We start from the raw sequence: 26,720 nt of genomic DNA, 5'->3' as shown, positions 1-26,720 counted from the left end.
TTACCAAATCCCCACTCCTTAAACCAAAACTCATCAACATCATATATGTAGATGTTAATACATCATCTTCAGGGCATATATACTGTACTATATATGATTTGGAAGCTTGAGCTCTTTTATTGCCAACATATTACCTTAAATAAAAAAAAAATTCAACCAGCGTGGAGACATCCTGGGAAGTGGTAGCTTTTTTTGCACAGTTTTACACAGAATTAGGGCCTTAAAAAAAATCAGTTTGCCCAGCAGATATTAGTGAACATGATGTCTTAATCTTGAAAAGATTTTAGATTCCTCGTATTGTATGTTATTGTCTGTTTATAATTGTAGTTCACCACATGTTCAGTTTTACTTCAATGTATTATATCAGTGTAGTCCTTAGACACAAAGGAATGATACTCAGGGCAAAGGTGCCCCAGCATGTGTCAAGATTAAAATGTATTCTAAGTAAAAATTAAACATTAATGGTTCTGATGCAATTTAGGAGGGTTTTTTTCCAAAAAATTTCTGTTACCAAACCTACTTTGTTCTATTGATAGTCTTTGTTGAAAACCCTATTCAGATAGGTTCAGGAGCAGCAGTGCACTACTCATGGCTGGCTCTATAATTGGACCAGGTGGGACCACGGAACCCAGCACTTGTCAGGGGCAGCACATATGGGGAGAGCACATTCTACATAATAGGGCGCCCATCTACATGTTCTTATGTGGAATTTAAAGTGAAGGTCCATTTTGATGAATTAGTGCCCAGTTTTTAATAAACCTATTAAAAACAAGGGCACTTTAATTCATCAAAATTGACATTTCACTGTTTTCTTCAAAAATGTACCTTTTAATCCTGAATGCCGCTCCAGCGATTCCCCCGGCCTTCGGAAGCCTCTGCAGACGTCAGAAATGACGAATCAGGCTTCCTCCAATCACAGCTCCCCCCCCCCCCCGGGGGAATCTTGGCCTGATGCAACGCTGTGATTGGAGGAAGCCGGATTCGTCATTTTGGACCAGCGAAGACGGCTTGCAACGGGCGGAGGAAGTGCTGGAGCGGCTGCCAGGATTAAAAGGTAAGTTTTTGAAGAAAACAGTGAAATGTCAATTTTGATGAATTAAAGTGCCCTTGTTTTTAATAGGTTTATTAAAAACCGGGCACTAATTCATCAAAATGGACCTTCACTTTAAGTCTAAAGAAGTTTAACTCCTTAACGAAAACCGATGTACCTATAGCCAAATGCCTCCAGGAGTGAGGCAAAAAGTAATTTCGTGTCTCACCGCTGGGATAAGAACGCCCTTAATGGCATGCATAATTGCATAAGACATGGGGGCCCATTTATCAAAGGGCTTGCGGACCTGATCCGACACTGCGGATCAGGTCCGCAAGACCTCGCTAAATGCGGAGAGCAATACGCTCTCCACATTTAACATTGCACCAGCAGCTCACAAGAGCTGCTGGTGCAACGCCGCCCCCTGCTGACTCGCGGCCAATCGGCCGCCAGCAGGGAGCTGTCAATCAACCCGATCGTATTGATTTCCGGCGGTTCCTGTCCGCCTGCTCAGAGCAGGCGGACAGGGTTATGAAGCAGCGGTCTTTAGACCGCTGCTTCATAACTTGTGTTTCTGGCGAGTCTGAAGACTCGCCAGAAACACGGCCCTTCAAGCTCCATACGGAGCTTGATAAATGGGCCTGATGGTATTTTCTGGCTCTGGTCAGGGTCTGGGTGGAGTTGAGGGGGTGTAAATTTGATTATTGGACCCAGGCAGCACATAGTCTGAAGCCGACCCTGGCACTACTGGGAGCTAGCTGGTGATTAGCGGCTACACACATATGCCTCTCTATCATTGGCTCACCAGATGTGTTCACCAGTAGTGCATTGGTGCTCTGGAGCTGAATTTAGCTACATAATAAACCTCTTTCCATGGTTAAACAGATAGTTGTATGCAAATAATAGTGCAATAATAACAACACGTAGAGCTTTTGCGCTTTTGACAATATAAAATAAAGAAAAAAATATTTTAGAATATGCCTTTTTCCATAGGAGCATCTTTTTCTTTGTTTTTTTTTCCAGCGGTTTCGTTGGTGTGACGTAATTTTTACTATATTTGTTCCCCGTTTGACAGCAATTTGATAGCCAATCCCAACTGTTCTCCATGTGTTCTCTATTAGAACTCTCATTAAAATAGCAAGTAGGGCTGAGACAAAAAGCCCTATTGAAAGTAGACAATGTCAGACAAGACTTCGTTTTAAGGCACTTTTACACTAGAACAAGGCACCAGGCACAGGATTTACACGGTCTGGTAGCTTCTGCGAGCCGTACACATAAAGGAGGCGGAGTCTAGGGCCCGGTGCTGCCTCCGCCCTGGGCACACATAGGAGGGGCTGCAGCCATGTACCTTGAGCAGCTGAGCTGGAATAGACATAGACAGATCTGTGGCTGCACAGACAGCAGCAGGAAGAGCGGTGTCTGGGGGACAGGAATCAGGATTTGGACTCTGGGCTTTTGCACATAAGGTGTGATCAGTGCACGGATGTCATTGTATCGGGGTTGTTGCACAGTGACATAAGCGACCTTGGAGACCCAGTTTGCGTGAGCAGGCAGCTGCCTGTTTTCCCTGTCCCTAAGGTGCTGCTGTTGCTACTACCTGGATCGCTTTTAAGATGCCTGGCTATGATTACAAGTTCTTAGAGAAGCTCAGGCGCAAGTTTGTGTGTCCACTATGTGGCAAGGCAATGAGGGAACCTGTGCAAGTGTCTACTTGTGGCCATCGCTTTTGTGATACCTGTCTGCAAGAGTTTCTCAGGTAAGAAGAGTGAGGGCTGTCATTTGGGTTGCGTTGTAGCAAGTGATTTGTTTTTTTCTTTTGGCCAAACACTTTTATGTTACATCTAATTATTACAGTGACATGTTGTGGTGTCTTCTGTCCCCAGCTTGTGACAGTTCTGCCTTTGCAGTCAGGCTGATCCTTCTTGTGTGCTGCAGCTTGTTCCTGGTGTATCAATAAATGCTAACTAAAATGCCTATAGTATTTGCAGTTTAATCTATTTCCTGTGTATGCTTGTTCACGTATGTTTGTTTGTAAACTGTACTTGTAAACTACACCCTATCGGCTTCCAGCAATAATCATAATAGTTAAATGTATATGCAGTTATTGTATACTGTTCCATTGTTGTGGCTCTTCTAACGCATACAGTATTGTCCTTTGCCTATATATTCCTCTTCTTGACCCTTCCAATGTAGAGCACACCCCTTCCTCACCCTACACCTATTATGCACAGAGCTGCTCTTCTGGTTTAGGTATGGTGATGGCAGGTTTGAATGTCACCTGCATAACCAGGAAGACCTATCAATAGCACAGCAGGAGTTGCTTTGTGTTGCTTGTTACTGGGGCATGCAAACAAACAGCAGAATGCTTACTGGTGAAACAAACTGGGCTTATGGGGAAAGGGGAATTGGAGTGAATTCATAGGATATCTGATGGGGTCTGCCTGCCCTTCAATTTTATCCTTTGTTCAGTTCCCTGCTGCCTCATACAATTTATGTGGATTTACAGTGTCCTCAGCTCTTCTGGTGCTTGTAAAACTGCCAAAAACCTCATCTGGGTTACTTACAGACGTATTCCCCAGGCGCAGACTCAATCACATACATTTTAGTTACTGTAGGGATTTCCCAAGCTCACTGTGTGAAATGTGCATTGATTGTAAGCTCTTTTGAAATCCATATTTATGTATATGTGTATATATTTGTGTGTGTGTGTATATATATATATACTTACTCACACACTTATATCTGTTCAGAAAATTTGGCTATTTTTAGCTAAACATAATTGTACATTGGCCAAACTGTAATATTAAACAGTTTTGAGACTGAAAGCAACACACACTCCAGCACTTCAAACCTTTTGTAAAAATTCTCACTTTTTTGTTGTTGTTGTTGTTGAACCTTTATAGTGTGTACAAGCGTTATTACCCCTCAAATTATTAGAATACATCACACTAAAGATTACATGCACACGTTAACAATACAAATACACTCTCCCCTGCAATCCTGTATGTTTGTGTAATTCATTTACTGGACTGTAAGGAAGCTATTTAGTAGGTCAGCTGGGGGAAGGGTGCAATCAACCATATTGGTATGTGGAGCAACTTCATTTGTGGCCTAATTTTTGGATTTAAAAGGTGCGGAGCAGTAAAAATGGGGAATGTTATTTCCTAATCTCATCATGATGTGAGTTATAATTGAATGACTAACTGCCATCCTCTAGTCTCTAATGTATCATTGGTGATCCACCCTCTTTTATGCCCCTAGGCAAACACCTCATTAATTTTTGTAGGGAGGAGTTCTATTGATGTTTGCCCTAATATCCATTTTATCAATCAGGAATCAATGTATGTGTGTGTGTGTATATATATATTTATGACGCATCACTGTACTTGACTGCAGGTAAACTAGAAGTTTATTTGCATCAGGTGCACAGTTTAGCTTTGTGCAATCTGTACAATAAAGTTGTGTTGCTAGGATATATATATATATATATATATATATATATATATATATGAAAAAAATTGTACTACACAAGTATCACTTGTATTACACAGTAAATTGCACTTTGGGTTCTTGCATCCTTCACATTCTTACTATATGGCTAGCTGCCTATTTTAGGATAATTTACTTCTGACCTCTTTTGCAGAGAAATGGTGAATTGCCTTTTTCCTAAAAGTGTGCATTGTTTCAGTGCCGTGAACTTGAGTACAAAGCACTTCAACTTGTCTTCTTGGTGGTGGGGAACTTGCATTCTTTCCTCTGCATGGGGTTTTTATTAATAAAGGAGTATGCAGGGATTATAAATAGTCACTGCTTTTATGTATAGCACTCCCCATGTGAATGAGGTTTTTAAGGATTCAGCACCATTCAGCGACTGGCTGTTACTGTACTTACAGAAAGTTCTGCTTCTGTCACATGAAGCAATCAAGCTAGGGAAAGGCGCACACGTGTTTCTTCTGTTCAAGCCTATCTGTGTTTTTATGTTATGGGTCAGTCTGTGCCTTGCTCCTTATCCTTGCGTGGGGGTCATTGATTAAAAAAATTAAAAAGCCAATTTCTTTGTTTGAAAAATTTCCACTCTGTAAAACGCCCATAAATAGCACTGCAGAAGGTTTTTTTTATATCAAGGCTGTCCATCCTTTACCACAGAAGAGGGCCATATTGGAATTTTTATTTATTTTTTTCCTTTTAAACTGTGCATTAAAGTCAAGGCACCGCCGATGTTGAAGCCTTCCATAAGTTCATTATGTCTGGAATGCTGCTTTACTGGTATGCTTGGAGGGGGATCCAAGTGCGCCATATTTGTGTGTGAAAAGTGTAATTCACAATTTATCTTTCATGATTCAGATAGAGCATGCAACTTTCTAATTTACTCCTATTCATTTTTCTTCATATTCTTGCTATCTTTATTTGAAAAAGCAGGAATGTAAGCTTAGGAGCCGGCCAATTTTTGGTTCAGAACACTGGTAGCGATTGGTGGCTTCATTGACAGCCCCTGCCGGCGCATGATTGGCTGTAAGCGCAAAATAGAACTCATGTGCACTGGTAAATACTGGCAGCGGTTTACTAACTGCCAGACGTGAGCTAGGGCTGACAGGGACGAATATGTATGCCCCTGTCAGCCCTCACTTGATAAATCGAGCGCATAGGCCTCTGGCGGGCATAAATCTGCTGCCAGGACTTACCATTGCACGCGAGCAACAGCTGCCCGTGTACAGCCAATCTCCCTGGTCGGATGAGACCGGGGAAATTGAAATTTACGACCTAAGAGGTGGAGAAGAGGGTAGGAAGCAGTGGTCTGATGACCGCTGCTTGATAAATACTGACTGCAGGTTCTCTTGTGAGAACCTGCAGTTGTAGGAGAGGAGAAGGCTTGATAAATCGGGCCCAATGTTGTCTCCAGAGCAGCAATGTAGCAGTGGGACATAGCTGAACACATCTAGTAAACCAATGCCAAGAGGCTTATGTGTGTAACCACCAATCAGCAGCTTGCTCCCAGTAACGCATTGTGCTCTGTAGCTGATTTTAAAGGGACAGTCTACACCAGAATTTTTATTGTTTTAAAAGATAGATAATCCCTTTATTACCCATTTCCCAGTTTTGCATAACCAACACAGTTATAATAATATACTTTTATCTGTGATTATCTTGTATCTAAGCCTCTGCAAACTGCCCCTTTTTTCAGTTCTTTTGACAGACTTGCAGTCTAGCCAATCAGTGCCTGCTCCCAGATATCTTCACGTGCACGAGCAGTGTTATCTATATGAAATATGTGAACTAACACCCTCTAGTGGTGAAAAACTGTTAAAATGCAATCTGAAAGAGGTGGGCTTCAAGGTCTAAGAAATTAGCATATGAACCTCCTAGGTTAAGCTTTCAACTAAGAATACATAAAGAACAAAGCAAAATTGGTGATAAAAGTAAATTGGAAACTTGTTTAAAATTACATGCTCTATCTGAATCATGAAAGTTTATTTTTGCGTAGACTGTCCCTTTAACAAAACTTCTTTCCAGGGATTAAACATATAGTTGTATACAAGCAATAGAGCAATAATAATGTGCTATAACACATTAGAGCATTTTCATTTTGTGCTTTTATGTCCTTGTATTTTTTGGTATATTTCGTAGTGCTAGTATTCTGAGGTATTGGTGGTGTCATTTGTTGATACAGAGAGAACCTGGTTACAATATTTTCAGAGAACCACTCGGCACATTTTGTATGTCCTTGTCCCATAATACTTATATATTTTAATTGTAACTGTGGAAATGAAACCTGTGGATTATTTTGATTTAGTTGTTTGACAATAACATGCTGGATCAGTTTATGACTGTGTCCCTGTAAAATGCTGCTTCCATGTAAGGGTCTTTACCATGAGGTTATGACATCATTCTTTCACAGCCCAAAGTCTACCAAATTGAATCCAAAATGATTTCCACTTACACAATTTCCCCTCCCTGTGGAAAATTGTTAGTTAAGAATAATCCTGTTAATTAAAGAACAATTGCTGATGTCTGAGGTTTAGTTTTGAGCTAACAATCACCTTTATGAAACATTTTTGTCTTATTTTAGTTGTATTGAGTAGTATTGCATTTTTGTAGTTGCATTTTGTTTTTTTTGATACATTAGGGGAATATATTTTGTGCAATGTATTCCGCAATAATGCTGATGCATCTGAGAGGACTTTAGTACTGGAATAAACTTTAGTGAATAGGCCACTTCACAGAATAACTGACTCATTGCTATTAATTTTATGACTCGGTTACATTTATTATCTAGGATTTTAAAGTATGTGTATATATAATATATATATATATATAATACAAATCCATACCACTTATGCCCTATTATATCTAGGATTTTAAAGTATGTGTGTGTATTATTATGCTTCATTATTTACAATTATATGGTATATGTTTAAAATTGTAGATTTTTTTTTCTGGGACGCTGTAAACTCCTCCAATACTTGTAATCCAAGCTGTGTCTACCAATCTGTCCAGTAATGTTTACCGAGATGTGAGTAGATCACCGGGATTGTAATTATTTTGTGCAAAAGGATTTTTGTTTTTTAATATTGCTTTTTGCTATGGATAAGCACTTGCCAGACTTTTATATTTTGTTACCCTCCCCCTAAGTAAGGTGCATGTTTCCTTTTTGATATATTTGTATTTCTTCCAATACTGTATGTGCTATACATTATTCATATGTTGCTATAGGCCTTGAGCAGGATTTACTAAAAGAATGTGTCATTTATAGTAAGGCCTGTGTTGGTTACTGTTCTGAAAATCAAGTTTGTGTGAAAATATTATATTTGTGCACTGACGTTTTTTTGTCACTAAGCAAATAATATTTCCTATGCCATAGTTCACTTAAAATGAGAATGGAATAGACATTTATTACTTCCCTCCCCCATCTTGAGCCCTGATGAACATCCTCGCTCTCTGTTTCTGACTTCATTAAGTGCCACTTGGCTGACACACAATAGCTGCTGTGCTGTGAGTGACACTGGGAGGAGCTGTGCACACACACATGGAGGGGTCTTGTGCAGCAGCTGCAAAGCACAGCCACTACTACACGTGTGCCTGTGTACCCCCCAGCTCACTGAGTGCTCTTTAAATGCAAATGTCAATCTGATTAATGCGTTTCCGGGTAGTTTTCTGTAGATTGTGCATGAAGGTAGAAGGGGAGGGGGACCTGTGTCAGTTTGTGTGATCAGCACAATCCCACCCCTCTCTTCTGCTCACGCTCATAGTCACAAACGCACACTTGTCTACAGCCTTCCACTTAAAACAATTTATCAACAGCTCTTGAGCACCTTCCAAGGTTGCTCATAATTTCATGTTGGAGAAAAAGATCAGTCAAAACCTACAATTACTCTAAATTATTGTATGAGGTAGTAGAAATCTGGGAATTCCCCATACACACTTAGGTAGCAGTGAGCAGAAGCTATCAAAGCAATAAGGATCATTTTCTCCAGTTCATCAGTTTTTATATTTTAGCTCTTTTCAGTCACCTGTGTTTACAAATGTATTGACTTGACAGCAGTGTGTGACGTGCCATTCACAATATGATTAGTGACCACGTTATACAGTTAGCCATTACAGCTGCAAAATACAAAAGTAAGCGCAAATTGACAATATTGGTGAAGCAGCTGGTGTGGCCTCTGGTAAGGATGTTATGGCCGGAAACATAGGTAGCAGTTTTTAGATAGAGATACGATTACAGTACGTTAGTTGCTTTTTATTCTGAAGCTTCTCGAAAAGTTAGGGTTTCAATGAGAAGTAATAAAATTAATAGCGAGCACATATTTTACATATTTCTGTTCAGTATGACTGGCATTATGTGCTGCTAACTAGTACGTGCTGGATCTGAAACTGCGGTTTTATGCTTGATTGTTTATTACTATTATGGCCAGATTACTAAGAAATTAGGCTTTTTCCCATATTTAACACTGGGCACAGTGGTAACTTTTCTCTGTACTGATAAACTGAAGGTTGCTTTTCCACACTGATGATTAATATCACTGATTAAATTGCTTAACACTGTAAAGTAATTACATTTTTGCTTATTAATTTTTTGAGTCACCCCAACATCTGTTCTATTTACAGGAAGATCTCTTTATCTTAGGAAGCTTCCCTTGTGACCTTTCCATAGCATATTCCAGTGCTCGAGGGCTGCATACTTGCCAGAAAGGTTTTAATCTCCCTGTCACAGAAGAATTGGCTTCTTCAAATTCAATCGAGTTTAATTTTCATTTATACAAGTAATACTTAAAGGAACATGAAACCCATTTTTTTTTTCTTTCATGATTTAGAAAAAGCATACAATTGTAAACATTTTTTTAATCTACTTCTATTATCAGTTTTGCTTTATTCTTTTGGTATCCTTTCTTGAAGTACCCACAATGTACTACTGGGAACTAGCTGAACACATCAGTAAGCCAATCACAAGAGGCATATATGTGCAGACACCAATCAGCAGCTAGCTCTCAGCCCGAGTTTGCTTTTCAACAAAGGATACCAAGAGAATGAAACACATTATACAAACAAAGTAAAATAGAAAGTTGTTTCAAAATGTATGCTCTATCTAAATCACACAAGAAAAATTTGGGGTTTCACATCCCTTTAACCTGTCTGGTTTCACTCTCGACAACTAGAGTTGGACACTACTTGTTTAGGCATTCATTTTATATGCAGCAAATATAATAAGAGATATAAATGCAGACAATTTTACAAAGATAATTGTTATCACAATGAAAAATATTACAACATATAATTAAATCATGATGCATAGATGATATATTATATATTTTTTATTTATTTATTTTTTAACCTCAGAAGAGGTCAGCAATTTGATGCAATACTTTTAAGGACAATGTTTCTACATTGATATCCAATAACCATTTTATCACAACCTGTTTAAACCACGAGGCATAAAATTAGCATTATTGCGCAAGTCCTATCCAGCACATGGTTAGAATGTGTATATAGAGGGATCTTTCATGCACAGATACAACACACAACTTATAGTTACTTTTATTATGCTGCAACTAAATGATTTATTGGAATAGCTGTCTTTCCCTGATTTAACATTAATCCCTCGCACCACCCATACCCCCCCCCATTCTTTGGCTGTGTGCATTGAGCGTGGGGAGCAGGCCCAGTCTTGTGGGAGCCTTGTATGCGGTATTAAAATGAGGTGCTGACACAGGGCCTGCTGATACCTGTCCAACTATCAGCGAGGAACTTGACATTGATATACATCAATGCACATATCTAGTTTCACAATAAAGGGCATTGTGACTGCTTCCTTCTGAATATACCATTATAACACATTTATTTGCTTAATGTAACGGACCAAACACTCCCTTTTTGATTGTTTTTATACATTACTCTTTAGTTATGGCTTAAAGGGACAGTACACTGTAAAATTGTTTTTCCATAAATGTATTTTAAATGACTTGTTATACCAACTGCAGAGTATAAAATATTTGAGAAATTGCATTTTCAGGTTTATTTGTGTATCTGAAGTAACTGGTTTTGTGCTTTGAAACCACAGCCTATTACAATGGGTTGAGCTTCAGGTAATATCAGATCTCATTATGTTATCACTTTATGTACACAGACTTGCTTCCTTATCTTATATTTGTCTGGAACACCAAAGCTCAATACATAGAGAGAACAATGGTAAATTATCATTTTATTACTTAACTATCCTGCTCCCCACTGAGGGTGTAATCTCTTCTGCTGGCTGTGTTTACTTAGGCTTGTTAATAGCATATACGCCAGTATCAAAACTTTCAGTATAGGTTGGGAAACCACAAGCTAAATCAGCTATTTCAAATGCTGAAATAGGAGTAAAGGAGCTACTTGCAACCAATTTAATACACTCTAGCAGGTAAAAGGGATCATTGGGAATAATTTAAAGGGGAGAACGTTTTTGGGTGAACTGTCCCTTTAACACAGGTTTCTAACTAGGCACATGATAGATAACACTTAAAGGGACATTAAATATCTCTTGCTTTTGTGTGAAAGTTGTGCTTTTGTCCTACGCTCCCTAGAGAGACCAAAAAGCAAAATGTTTAACCTAGGTTTTCATAATACTGCAAATTGCCTAAACCAGCTGTTTGTTTGGTGCAAAATTTGCTTGTTTGGTGGGGTTTTTTTTGGCCTTTCAAGGGAGTATTGGACTTTTTTTTTTTTTCACAAAGGCAAAGGTGTTTAATTTCCTTTTAAACATGGACAGGCTAGATGTTTACCTTTTTCGTATATTCAATTTTATATGCTAATTTAAGATCCATTATGAATACTATTTATGTATTTGTTCATTTTATTTTTATATTAAAAATATTATATCTATAAATGATTTTAATATTGGAATTTTTTCATATTGCCTAGTCCAGTGTTTTTCAACAAGTGTGCCGTGAGAGATCCTCAGGTGTGCCACGGCAGACTGACAACAGTGTGACATATTTTTTAAACTTTGCTTGTTTTTTACTCCCAGTGCAGGGGTAGTTTGTAGGAGGCATGGCATAACAGCACAATACATACAGTATGTGTGTGTTTGTGTGTATGTGTATATATATATGCTGTATTAGGCTACAATGTGTGATTTTTTTTAACATTTTGGGATGGTGGTGTGCCACAGGATTTTTTAATGTAAAAAAGTGTGCCACGGCAAAAAAAAGGTTAAAAATCACTGGCCTAGTCTACCTGAAACCTTTTTATACAAAAATAATACTGCTATACATCTGTATATAGCTGGTATCTGGATCCCCATTCAGTCTTCCTGAACAAAGGCTGTGTGAGCTCATCACACCTAGTGTAAGCAGCCAGATGTCGGCATGGCCACACCATCTGTTGCTAGGCAGAGTGCTGTCACAGTGAGTAGCTGCAGCCTATGCAAAACAGCCAAGAAGGTGCACTGCTGACTACTAAAATACCCTGTCAGATTTGTTTAGCTTGTTTGAGTTCCTGCCCACATCTCCTCCTGGTCATATTGCAGAGGTTTATACCCTTTTGACCTATAGATTAAATCTACTCTTGTTCTGTGTCGGGCATTATTAATAGTGTGTGTATGTGTATATATATATATATATATATATATATATATATATATATATATATATATATATATATATATATATATATATATATATATACACACACTATGCAATTAAATAGCAATGTTCTTGACAAGCATGTCTTCTCTGGCAGGTATTTTTAGTTTGACTCCTTTAGACCAGTGTGTCACTAGCCCATAGTCTCCTGTGTATATCAATTTTCTTTCTTTATTTAGTTGTTTTGTAGATCCTAATGCCCAGTTTGTTTACGGAGAACAGCCTCCTGTTTCTTGTGTTTGTGGTGAGGGTTTAAATGGTAGTGGAAGGAGATTTTATTTTCTACATATTTTGATTAGTTCTGTTTTATGTATTTATTTGTTTTTACCATGAATCAGTTTTGATTTGTGTACCCAGTATTATTAAATTTTTGTGAAGCGTAACAAATTATATTACTAATAATAATGGTTAAAGTGACCATAAGCCTTAATTTTGTTATCAACTAAATGGACATTATAACCGACTATATAATCCTCATGCCTAGCACATATAGGTTTTAAAGTTGTGTTTTTTTTTTTTAATATTATTCCCCTTCACACCCTTCGCATGTCTATAAATCACTTCTGTGTAACTCCTTTTTATTCTGCATGTTTGTTTAGAGCAAAAATAGTGAGGGGGAAAAAATCAGACATGGCTTCTGCTTGGATAGGTTCGAAACCCCTGAATTAAATAGACATTCTAATGCATAGACTGTGAGCCAATCAGAAGTGGCTTTTGCACATACAGTAGTTATGTTTGGAAGCTGCAATGCTCCTGATAAGAACTTTATCTTTGTGTCAGTTTTGTATTACTCTTCCCATCTAACCCAGGACATACTTGAAAACGAGAGAAATCTCAATGTATCCTTCCTGGTAAAATATTTTATAAATAACTCAGCTAATTTTGCATCAGAGTATCCCTTTAATTAATAAAAGTAGAAACTCCAAAAAGTCACAGCTTTTTAACACACCCATGTTTGAGCGCCACCGTTTTGATACTTGGTGTAAAATGCATCAAGCTGTCCCTGTATAACTGTAATATACCCTCCATAGCACAGGAGCTGATATAGCATCTCCATAGGGAAGTGTGATGTGACCCCAGAGCAAGGCAGGAAAAAAATGTTCTGCTGACTTTATAACTTTGTAGTGGAAAGATTAAAGGGACAGTATACTTTAAAAATAGTTTTTCCCTTAATGTGTTTACAATTGCTTTTTTACCAACTGCAGAGTAATAAATGTATGAAAATGAGCTTTTTAAGGTTTATTTGTGTATATTAAAGCTCTGATTTTGTGTTTTGAAGCCACAACCTAATAAAATGGGTTGAGCTTGTAGGTATAATCAGATCTCATTACTGTATCACATTGTGTACATTTACCTGCTTCTTTATCTTCTATCTGTCCATAAAACAATCACCAGTACTTGGAGAAAACAATGGAAAATCAACATTTTATTACCGTATCTCTGCCATAACCCACTGGGAGTGTAATCTCTTCTGCTGGCTGTGTTTACAAAGCTTATCTATAGCTTGGACCTGCGGCCACAAACTTTCAGAATAGGTGGGGATACCACATGCTAAATCAACTATTTCAAATGCCAATATAAGGGTAAAGGAGCTACTGGTAAACAATTTAATACACTCCAGCAGGTAAAGTGGATCATTGGGAACAAATTAAAGGGGAGAACATTTTTGAGTAAACTGTCCCTTTAAGGTATTTGTTGGGATGTACTGTAGCCTCGCTATAATTCAGTATTTGTGGTGTTCTACTTCTTCTTAAAAGGACAGTCTAGGCCAAAATAAACTTTTATGATTCAGATAGAGCATGTATTTTTAAACAATTTTCCAATTTACTTTTATCACCAATTTTGCTTTGTTCTCTTGGTATTCTTAGTTGAAAGCTTAACCTAGGAGGTTCATATGCTAATTTCTTAGACCTTGAAGCCCACCTGTTTTCAGATTGCATTTTAACAGTTTTTCACCACTAGAGGGTGTTAGTTCACGTATTTCATATAGATTAACACTGTGCTCGTGCACGTGAAGTTATCTGGGAGCAGGCACTGATTGGCTAGATTGCAAGTCTGTCAAAAGAACTGAAAAGAGGGGCAGTTTGCAGAGGCTTAGATACAAGAAAATCACAGAGGTTAAAAGTATATTATTATAACTGTGTTGGTTATGCAAAACTGGGGAATGGGTAATAAAGGGATTATCCATCTTTTAAAACAATAAAAATTCTGGTGTAGACTGTCCCTTTAAACATTGTGCGTAAATGAGGATTATGGAAGTTAGTAATGTTTATTTAAGAATATCTGTTTAGTTCGGTGATTGTATTTGAAATTAACAAACAAAAAAAAAAATTAAGTCTGTGCTCTCGCTTCCCTGATCAGTGATTGCTGTTGGCTTGTGCACAATAACACACACATATATATATATATATATATATATATATATATATATATATATATATATATATATATATATATATATATATATATATATATATATATATATATATATATATATGTGTGTGTGTGTGTAAAAACAAAGTAGAAGGCCCCAATGACAAGCAAAAGGACTCAGCTTCTGTGATACTGGGGAGCAAAGCTCAATATAATTGTTATGAAGTTATCGTCTATTATCGACAGAAAAAATATATAAATAATGAGAGTGATGGTATTAATATACCTAAAACGTAAATGGCTGGACCACAAATCAATGTGTGAATGAATAAAAGTCTTTCAAAGAAAATAAATAAATAAATTAATAGGTACCTTTAAAAGTAAATAATATAAAAAGTATAGCACCTGCAAAAAATTCCCTGCAGCTAGAAACACAGACACCCAAAAGAGGCGGGGACAACTTTTCCAATCGGCCCCTAACAGAAAAAGTATGTAACAAAGAGAAATGGGTTGTGTTAAGCGCTGGGGAAAAAATCATAGGAGCAATACCATAAAATTTTGATTGTGAAAGCAACACTAAATAATTATAAAAGTGTATGGAAAACAATCGCATATAATGGAACTGAATATGCTGGGTAAATGTGTGGCAGTAAATATACAACATGTATAGTAAAAGGCAAAATAAAGTGTATATATATAATATGCGCAACACAAAAACAATTACAGAGATATATAAACAACGGACTTAATGTAAACGAAAGTTCATAGGACTCCAAATGAGTGTAAGAATATGTCCGTATGTAAAGCAAGGAAGTACAAAATAGAAACACGCTGCTATCCCACAGGACGACCCCTCAGTGAGAATACTTACAAAACGAACCCTCAATAATATGAGGTAATGATGCGTATTGGGTGAATCCCCAGACTGAGATGTAAGCAGTCACGCCCCCTTGGTTTTTTCTATTCCGTCTGCTCCAATTTCTGTCAATCTCTCCGTAAATACAGTAGTTTAATCAAACTTCTCCTCCCTCAAACTGTACGTGGTGCTCCAGGACATATGGGGAGTAAAAAGAGAGGCGCAAAAATAGTGTAATACAGTTTATTAAACAAAAGTCAGGTGCACGATCAGAAACACTTACAATGTGAGACCTCAATGATGTGAGGTAACATATGAACACGTAGACAACAAAGTGTCAAATTTCAGCTGAAATATGGACTGGATAGGTCAAAATGAAAAACCGCACAATGCGTTTGAAATAAAGCGTGAAGAGTCTTTTCAGTATCAACTTACTAATGTACCATTGGTACATAAACACCTTACGCGTTTCGAAGGCTAAAACAAATACGTTCCTTCTTCATCAGAGGCTGTCTCTGACGAAGAAGGAACGTATTTTTTTTTAGCCTTCGAAACGCATGACTTTTGTTTAATAAACTGTATTACACTATTTTTGCGCCTCTCTTTTTACTCCCCATATGTCCTGGAGCACCACGTACAGTTTGAGAGAGGATAAGTTTGATTAAACTACTGTATTTACGGAGAGCTTGACGGAAATTGGAGCAGACGGAATAGAAAAAACCAAGGGGGCGTGACTGCTTACATCTCAGTCTGGGGATTCACCCAATACAGAGCCTCACCACGCATCATTACCTCCTATTATTGAGGGTTCGTTTTGTAAGTATTCTCACTGAGGGGTCGTCCTGTGGGATAGCAGCGTGTTCCTATTTTGTACTTCCTTGCCTTACATACGGACATATTCTTACACTCATTTGGAGTCCTATGAACTTTCGTTTACATTAAGTCTGTTGTTTATTTATCTCTGTCATTGTTTTTGTGTTGCGCATATTATATATACTTTATTTTGCCTTTTACTATACATGGTGTATATTTACTGCCACACATTTACCCAGCATATTCAGTTCCATTATATGTGATTGTTTTCCATACACTTTTATAATTTGGTGTTGCTTTTCACAAGCAAAATTTTATGGTATTGGTCCCGTGATATTTTTTTCCCAGTGCTTAACACAACCCATTTATTATTTATTAATAAAAATATTATATATATATATATATATATATATATATATATATATATATATATATATATATATATATATAATTATGTATATGTGGCCCTCGTTTTACAACGGTTCAATTTACACCGTTTCAGAATAACAACCTTTTTTTCCAGTCATGTGACTGCTATTGAAAAGCATTGAGAAGCAGTGCATTTATTAAAATAGCCAGTAGGTGGAGCTGTCCGCTTGTGTTGAAGCGAAGCCAAGCAAGCTGAAATTAATCAGTTTAACTAGACCTGAGCTATCGATCAGATTTCAAAGGAACAAGATCTTCCTGTCTATAAATCAGTCCAGATTGGAATGCATAGAAAGAACTGTTTGCAGAAAAATTCAAGTGAAGTCTGTGTTGTGTGATTATTTTATTAGGTTTATAATGCTGTTTAGCATTTAAAGTCTTCATTTCAAAGCTTTAAAAATAATGTATTAGGTGTTACTTATGACAATTTTGAGAGGGGCCTGGAACCTAACTCCCTCACTTGCCATTGACTTACATTATAAACTGGGTTTCAATTTACAACGGTTTAATTTACAACCATTCCTTCTGGAACCTAACCCCGGCTACCTGTATGTATGTATGTATGTATGTATGTATGTGTTTTAAAGTTCAGAATAAAGCGCAATCTCACCCAATGATACATCTGCCAGGGTGCCAACAGTTGAATGCAGCTAATTGAAGGCGTCACTCACTGTTCTTTCAGAAATGTGGTTTAAATTCATGTGACGTTTCAGCGGCACACTCCCCTTCCTCAGACAGGTCTGAAGAAGAGGAGTGTGTCCCTGAAACGTCACATGGATTGAAACCACATTTCTGAAAGACCTAGTGAGTGCCTCCTCCAATGAGGTATGTATGTGTTGTACGTTCAAGTTTAGTTTTTTTTTCTTTTGAGTTGTCTTTGCTGCTGTTTGAAATTCATAAAATTAAAATTCATAATGGATTTCACAGGAGCTAATTTCAAACTGTCTTCTGATTGGTCACATCAATCAGCTAAATAAATATAATTAAGTTTCGAGTGTTTTTAAAATTCTTCTAACAAAAGTAATTGTATTTTCTTCTGAACCATTTGTGTTGTATGCCTCTATCTCTTGCTACCCATTGCTTTATTGCTGATCTATACTAAGTACAAATCAAAAAACTGACTTTAATTTCCGTTTTTAATTCCTTCAACACAGTGTGCCAGTTGTCGCAGTACAGCTGGGAATAGCAGCTCTTTATTTTATGAACTACTTTATAAAAGGAGAGGTGCCGCTGAAGAGACAGTCTGTGTTTACTATCCCCTCGAGAAGAGATGCAGGAAGTGTAAAGTGATACTCTGGATCATGTTAATTTTCAGCAGGAGATATATTAATGCTTTTAGCGTTTCTTCACAAGGGGACGGTGTGCCTCTGAACTGCAACAGAGGGTGACACCATATTGCAAAACAAAGAGGTTAAAGGTGCAGTATCACTGAAACCAAGAAGCTGATAATAGATAAGCTACATTTGGCTACTATTAAGACTTGGTCTACATGTTTAAAACTTTTACTGTGACTTTTTAACTCCTAATAAAAGGAGACATCTGGTGGGAAACTAAATCTTATCAATTTAATTTGTCCCACAAATCTACATTTTGTTTTTCTTTGTGGTTAATTTTTAAATCAAGGCCTTGAAAGCCTCTCTTCTTAAACGCTGCTCTACCAAATAAATATATTTAAAGGAAATAAAGCTAAATTAAATACACAGATGACGGTGTGCGCTATATAGATACACAATGATCCCAAAAAGCTTGCGTGATTCAAGCAGTATATATTCATAGCATTCTGGAGAGAAATCCTTGTATTAAATATTTAATAGTTATTAACCCCCCCCCCCCCAACACACACTCCCATTAGTAACCCATTCTAAGTCAGTGGTTACAAACTAATTTGTCCGCACAAGCATGAATGTACATTGACGGGTTAACTACAATGTTTCTTTATTAAAGGGACATTAAAGTATTTGATGTTTCTAAAAGAGAACATTTTAAAATGTATTACGTTTCTTTTGTAATATAGGTTTCCAGAATTGTGTGGGAATTCCTAATATCACTGTTAATTAATAAAGCTAAGGGAGTTCTACTCATCAGCCAGTAACTATCAGTGTTTCAGGCCAGTCATGTTGCACTTCCTGATCACTTTATAATAGCCCTTTTTGAATGAAAAATATTTAAAGGGTTTCTTATGCACCTCACTGACCAGGCCCAAAATGGCTGAAACAATCGTCTGAGGCTGCTATGTTCCTTGTTTATAAGAGAATTGCCTGGTATTTTGGGGCTGGACTGACCTGTATAGGCGCGATCAGACTGATATACTTCAGGATAGATCTTTTCTGTGAAAAGCATATTTGGGCAAAAAGAGGCTGCTCCCGTGGTAATATGTCATAAGACAAGCCTTAAAGGGCCATTATACACATTTTTTCTTTGCATAAATGTTTTGTAGATGATGTATTTATAAAGCCCATAAAGTTTTTTTTTTTTTTTTTTTTTTTTTTTTTTTTTTTTTTTTTTTTAAAAAATGTATAATTTTGCTTATTTTTAAATAACATTGCTCTGATTTTCAGACTCCTAACCAAGCCCCAAAGTTTTATTTGAATACCGTCAGATACCTACTCCAGCTTGCTCCTGTTTGTATAAAGGGTCTTTTCATATGCAAAAGAAGGGGGAGAGGGGAGTGTCTTATTTCCCACTTGCAGTGGGTGTTCCAGCTACCTTTTCAACGGAGCTAAACTGAGAGCTTCTAAGTACGTTTTTAAACCATTTTATACTGGATTTTTATATCAGTATCTGTGCATCTTATTCTTTATAGTAGTGTCTATTACATGCAGTTATATAAAAATGAGTGTATAATGTCCCTTTAAGCTTTTGTCTGTGACTGGTCGAGCTCTTCTACTTGTTGTTGAAGAACATACATATATATATATATATATATATATATATATATATATAGTATATATATATATGTGTGTGTGTGTGTGTGTTTAATACCCCTTAAAATGCATCACCTCAATGTTATTGCTTTTACAGTCTGCCCTAGCTTTGTGTGTGATTTTATATATATTTTTTTTAAATAGGCTGTTGGTACTACATCCAACCAGAGGACTAGTCATTATTAAGGAATCTGTCATATTTATGAGTATACAATAATAATAAAAAAATCTAATTTACATCTACTACAAAAATGACCTTTCTCACTTGGTATTCTAGGAGAAGAAGACGTAGCTTCTTTTCGTGAGATCATATCTAGGCTCAGAAACGTGTGTCTTGAAGACCCTACAGTGCCTTTTCAATAAGTAAACTGTTTCTATAACTTGCAAACTGAGTAACCAGGATTAATGTTTGTGGAACTGAGTAGTCAGGAACTGGGGGGGGGTGTCTTTGCTTTTGTGGCTCCTGTTCAGACTACAATGAGTCTGTCTTTGTTATCAATGATGCTTAAAGCTCTAATCACCTGCTCAGCACATATAGATTGTCTGAACAATCGGCTATTAACTTTATTCTGTGATAAAATTCTGTTTCATCTTGAAACATACATTATGTTCTCAAAGCAAAGTGCTGCTGGCAAATCCAACAGCAAACATCCCAGCCAAATGTGCCTGATATGAACTGTCAGTTGCTAGCAGTTATTAGTTGCAGTGTAATCTCCTCTCCTGGAAGAGAACAGACTCTGCCTATTGTTGCTGTGCCCCTAAATAACCTCAGACATAAGAATTTGTGTGCTCTGGAAAAGCAGAGGTGAACGGGAAGGAAGTTTGTGCGCTTTCTCTCAGCACCACAATACAGCTTTTTATTCAGCAGAAAGAGCTTGAATGAGCATCCCTTGTCTTGCATGGTGAGACCTATCAATTACGGCTTTAATTTTGTGCAAGTCATGCTGTTCCCTGGAAATATCTGCTAGCCACAGGGAATTCCTCTACGCTATTTTATTCCCTACCTTAGAAGCATCACACGTTAACTCCGCCTTGCTTGTTGTACAATGCATTATTTAAAGGGACATCCTTAATTCATTACATCATGTAAAGTTTCACTCAGAAGCAACAAGCATTGCAGCTCCTCAGCAGGAAATCTCATTGGGAATTTGGGAGGCATGTGTTACTTGTGCTCCTGATTGACTTACCGGCAGTTTCCTGCTTGGGAGCTGCAATGCTTAACGCTCCCAAAGCTGTACTTTAGCTATACAGGTATACCTCACTTTACAGCGCTTCACTTTACAGCGATTCGCTAATACAGCGCTTTGTGGAGCTGAAGTTGAACCTCCAAGGATTTTGAAACACTGCTGTAATCATCGTGAGATTGCGAGAAAAGTGAATGGCACCATTTTGTTATGCTTAGTTCACTCTGTTAACAGCATTACAGTGCAATCTGTATCTCAGTGCTATAGTCTAGCAAATTTTACTACAGTAATTGTCACTATTTTACAGGTACAGTATTTATTGAATACTAATTGAATACTTGCTGTGCTAGTTTTAAACTAAAGGTAGCACTATTGCATCCCTAATATATGTTAGTTCAAACATGTTTTCAAGATTTTAAACATTGAAAACAAAGCTAAAACTGCCTTGTTTCACTTTAAGGCGGTTTTCACTTTACAGCGGTGCTCCGGTCCCTAACCCGCTGTATGAGCGGGGTATACCTGTATGTTTAACCCATTGCAGGAGATAAATGATTATGAAACTCTAAGTTAAACTTTCATGGACCAGATAGAGCATGCAACTTAAAGAGATTTTTAAATTATTAAATGTACTTAGTTTGTGCATTGCAATGTCCATTTAAGGGGACACAGTCATTTTTTGATACATCTAAAAGAGTGCATTATACAACATTCTTGTGTGGCGTGTCCCAGTCCACCAATAGAGGTGTGACATTTTGTCCTTATCAGCGAGTGAGCAGCCTGACCCATTGATAACTTGTGCTGAAACGTGTTTCCTATTAGTTTCAAAATAAACAGCTTCACTTATTTTTGTCCATTTTATTTTGTTTAAATGATGATTTCAGAAACCAGATATCATTGTTTTTAGTTTCATACTAATTTAAATGCACAGTATTTTAAGATACAAGAATCTAGAGGAAAATCTATTAGCAGCATTGTATCATCCCTTGTTCTATTTTCCATCTGTTTTAAAACTCTCCTTACTATTTTTATGTCATGCACAAATATTTTCACAGTTGTTTTACTTCTGCAGATGCTCTTTACAAAATCGTACATCTGGCTCTATTGCTCCGGAAGACAGAGATGAACTGTTAGCACAGTTTTCTGGATGAGAATCCGTATCTGTTTGGGATTAGTCCGGCATTTATTGCCAGAGTATAAGATACAATTCCTTTCAGTTTGCTAGGTCCTATTAACAAAAAATAAGTGTTACAAAACTACACTGTATTAATATATTAATAAAATACCATGCAATAGCACTTACTCTAAATTTCAAATGAGCAGTGGATTTTTTTTTTCCTAACAAATTTCATAATTGTATTACATTTTCCCTACCCCCTGTATCATATGACAGCCATCAGCCAATCAGACTCAAATATGTATACACTGGTAACTCTTACACATGCTCAGTAGGAGCAAATAGAAATACAATGCACAATTTGATAATCTAAAAATACATTTTATTTTTTTTAGATTGCATGCTCTATCAGAATCATGAAAGTTTAAAGGGACACTGAACCCACATTTTTTCTAAAGTGATTCATATAGAGCATGCAACTTTCTAATTTACTCCTATTATCAAATTATTTTCATTCTCTTGGTATCTTTATTTGAAATGTAAGTTTAGAAGCCGGCCCATTTTTGGTGAACACACTGTATTGTTCTTGCTGATTGCTGGGTAAATTCACCTACTAATAAACAAGTGCTTTCCATGGTCTGAACCAAAAAAATAGCATAGATGCCTTCTTTTTCAAATAAAGAAAGCAAGAGAATGAAGAAAAATTGATAATTAGAAAGTTGTTTAAAATTGCATGCATGCTCTATCTGAATCACGAAAGAAAAAAAATTGGGTTCAGTGTCCCTTTAATTTCACTTTAGTGCCCTTCTGTAAATACTTTTATATCCCCTTACCCCACTCTCTTCATCCTCTGTCAATCTTTACATACATTTTTTTTATCTATTACACACAAAGTGGCAGTTTTTAAAAGTTAAAGGGATATGAAACCCAAAATGTTTCTTTTATGATTCAGACAGAGAATACAATTTTAAAAAGTTTCCAATTTACTTCTATTATCAAATTTGCATTGTTCTTATGTTTCTCTTTGTTGAAGAGATATCTAGATAGGTAGCGTGCACATGCCTGAAGCACTACGTGACAGGAAATAGTGCTGCTATCTAGTGCACTTGCTAATGTATAATGTTGTAAAACATAATCCTGCAGACACGAGCACTCTCCTGAACTTACCTTCCAGATTTTCAACAAAGGATAACAAGGAATCAAAGAAAATCTGATAATAGAAGTAAATTGAAAAGATTTATTTTTTTAAATTGTATGTTCTCTTTGAATCATGAAAGAATTGTTTTTTTTTTGGGTTTTATGTCTCTTTAATATTGGGTGAGGGGGGTAATTGCAAATTGGGCGACCAAGAAAAGTGGTGAATAAGTTGAGACACAGCACACTTAATATATGGAGCCCTTTGCAGCTCAACAGGGGTGCTACACCTGTATTTGTAGGTACATAGCACCCCCATAGAACCGCCCCCGATTAGCCACCCTCTGTAATAAAGGATAGCAGAGTGTCTGCTTACACTGTGTGCGCAGTACCCAATTGTTGTGTTTTGTGTGATTCAGACAGAGCACACCATTTATAAATAAAAGTTACTAATTCTGTTATGAAATTTGCTTTGTTCCCATGATATTCTGTGTTGAAGAGATACCTAGGTAGGCATCTGAGCACTACATGACAGGAAATAGTGCTGTCATCTAGTGTTCTTGCAAATGGATAACGTAATATAGGGGCTGGCTTCTAAGCATATGTCCCTGCTTTTCAACAAAGAGAACAAAGACAAAATTATAATAAAAGTAAATTAGTTGTTTAAAATTGCATGCTCTATCTGAATCATGAAAGAGAAATGTTGTGTTTTAATTTCCTTTTATTACTTGGGCAGAGGCTAATTGGTAGGGGCTATTGAAGGTGGTGCAGACACAGCACACATAACATATAGAGCCCTTTGCAGCCCATCAGGGGTGCTACACGTGCATTTGGAGGGGCATAGCACCCCTATAGACCTGACACTGCACATGCCTACTATATGTAAATGTGGCTAGAATGGCTCTGCACAGTAAGCAGTACTAGCAGGCGTACAGTGTAAGCAGAAATGCGCGACTGAACTCCAATATCGTACATTAAAGCCGGTGGTAGCTTCTTATTTCCTGTAATAGAACAAAAAAAAGCCACTTCTGTGTCCCTTTAACGTGTACTTGTGTAAGGAAGAGATCCTTGTTTAAGATTACAGCGTTGTGGGTTTGCCAGTAGTTGTACACATGAAATAAGCTGCCAAAAACATACAATCTGTTTTTTTTTATTTTCTTCCTCCATAAACAAGCTTTTGGGCTGGGATTCTACTCCACTGGTGTTGCCAGGAGAAAGATCTTGGAGTTTCCCACTGTTAACTTGATGTATGCTGGAGGTGCACAAAACCTATTTCACTACAGATGGCCCTCGTTTTACAACGGTTCAATTTACACCGTTTCAGAATAACAACCTTTTTTTCCAGTCATGTGACTGCTATTGAAAAGCATTGAGAAGCAGTGCATTGATTAAAATAGCCAGTAGGTGGAGCTGTCCGCTTGTGTTGCAGCAAAGGCAAGCAAGCTGAAATTAATCAGTTTAGCCAGACCTGAGCTATCGAGCAGATTTAAAAGGAACAAGATCTTCCTGTCTATAAATCAGTCCAGATTGGAATGCATAGAAAGAACTGTTTGCAGAAAAATTCAAGTGAAGTCAATGTTGTGTGATTATTTTATTAAGTTTATAATGCTGTTTAGCAAATATTTTTGTTCATTTAACTTAGTTTAATTATATATTCTGTGTTGTGTAATTATTTTATTAGGTTTATGATGCTGTTTAGCATTTAAAGTCTTCATTTCAAAGCTTTGAAAATAATGTTTTAGGTGTTACTTATGACAATTTTTAGAGGGGCCTGGAACCTAACTCCCTCACTTCCCATTGACTTACATTATAAACTGGGTTTCAATTTACAACAGTTTCGATTTACAACCATTCCTTCTGGAACCTAACCCCGGCGTAAACTGAGGGCTACCTGTATTTATTTTCATGTAAATATGCAGAGCAGTGAAGAAACTGTAACAATTCTAGTGATCTGTTACAGTAGTCTCTCATTTCATTCCTTTTACATTCACAAATTCTGTAGTCAGACGTGTGCAGCACATTGGGACATGGATACAAATAATATCTGACTTTTTTTTTTTTCTCTCTCTCTTGTAAATCCAGCTGAATTTGTTGTACCTGAAAAAGGAAAGCACAGAAACCATTTGTGGGTGTGAGTAAGCTTAAAAGAGGAACTTATTACACAGATTAAGTAGAGAATACTCCAGTTATGAAGTAGATCTGTGGGGTACAATATATTCGCTTAAAGGATAGAGGCATTTTTGCAAACTACTTCCATTAGCAATACTGCTTCTATTAAGTTATTAAATCCTCCTCCCTTTTTTTTTTTTTTTTTTTTGGACAATTTCAATGAACATCCAATCAGTGTGTGTGTCATATGACACTCTTGAAGTCCAGCCATTAGGAAGCCTATGTAGAGAGTGGGCGGGACTGCTCTTTCACAGCCAAGTCAAAAGAGTAACCGAAGTAGGATTATAAATCTTTTATTATTGTTTTACTTGTTTTGTCGCTGAAATTCATTAATAACATTTGCTAGAAGCATTTTTGCTAGGAATATAGAATTTGACGGTACATGCTACTGTTTCTTCTGTTATGTGTGATCAGTCCACGGGTCATCATTACTTCTGGGATATAACTCCTCCCCAACAGGAAATGCAAGAGGATTCACCCAGCAGAGCTGCATATAGCTCCTCCCCTCTACGTCAGTCCCAGTCATTCTCTTGCACCCAACGACTAGATAGGATGTGTGAGAGGACTATGGTGATTATACTTAGTTTTTATGACTTCAATCAAAAGTTTGTTATTTTAAAATAGCACCGGAGCGTGTTATTACTTCTCTGGCAGAGTTTGAGGAAGAATCTGACAGAGATTTTTTACTATGATTTTAACCGGAGTCGTTAAGATCATATTGCTGTTCTCGACCATCTGAGGGAGGTAAAGGCTTCAGATCAGGGGACAGCGGGCAGATGAATCTGCATTGAGGTATGTGGCAGTTTTTATTTTCTGAATGGAATTGATGAGAAAAGCCTGCCATACCGTTAAAATGACATGTATGTATACACTTCAGTATTCTGGGGATGGTATTTCACCGGAACTACTGTGTTAAAGGTCACTAATCCTTTTAATAACTATTCTCATGTTAAACGTTTTTGCTGGAATGTAGAATCGTTTACATTGCTGAGGTACTGTGTGAATAAATATTTGGGCATTATTTTCCACTTGGCAGTTTTTTGCTTTAATTGTGACAGTTTCGTTTCTCTTCACTGCTGTGTGGGAGAGGGAGGGGCCGTTTTTGGCGCTCTTTGCTACGCATCAAAAAATTCCAGTCAGCTACTTTTATATTTCCTGCATGATCCGGTTCATCTCTGACAGATCTCAGGGGTCTTCAAACTTCTTTGAAGGGAGGTAAATTCTCTCAGCAGAGCTGTGAGAATTCTTATAGTGACTGTGTATAAAAAACGTTGTTTTGTTTTCTTATGTACAAATTTAATTAGTGTTGTTTTTTACTAATGGGAACAAACCTTTGCTAAAAGTTGTGTTGTTTTAAAGTTTGATGCAATAACTGTTTTTCAGTTCATTATTTCAACTGTCATTTAATCGTTAGTACCTCTTTGAGGCACAGTGCGTTTTTTTGCTAAAAAAGATTATAACCAAGTTGTAAGTTTTTTTGCTAGTGTGTTAAACATGTCTGACTCAGAGGAAGATATCTGTGTCATTTGTTCCAATGCCAAGGTGGAGCCCAATAGAAATTTATGTACTAACTGTATTGATGC

At 37.1% G+C, this 26,720-nt stretch overlaps 1 protein-coding gene across 1 annotated transcript in view; it reads left to right on the top strand.

Moving 5' to 3' along the window:
* The first annotated feature begins 2,213 nt into the window (after positions 1 to 2,213).
* The window catches only part of TRAF4 (TNF receptor associated factor 4), a 44,843-nt gene continuing 20,336 nt past the window's right edge, over positions 2,214 to 26,720 (top strand). The window contains exon 1 of the mRNA XM_053706188.1: positions 2,214 to 2,786. Within this exon, the coding sequence (XP_053562163.1) occupies positions 2,644 to 2,786 (143 nt within the window). The 5' untranslated portion in view covers positions 2,214 to 2,643. The remainder of the gene's footprint in view (positions 2,787 to 26,720) is intronic.

This window comes from Bombina bombina, chromosome 3, assembly GCF_027579735.1.
Source record: "Bombina bombina isolate aBomBom1 chromosome 3, aBomBom1.pri, whole genome shotgun sequence".
In the NCBI taxonomy this organism is placed as follows: domain Eukaryota; kingdom Metazoa; phylum Chordata; class Amphibia; order Anura; family Bombinatoridae; genus Bombina; species Bombina bombina.
The sequence above is the reverse complement of the archived record's forward strand: the minus strand, read 5'-3'. Positions and strand labels throughout refer to the sequence as shown.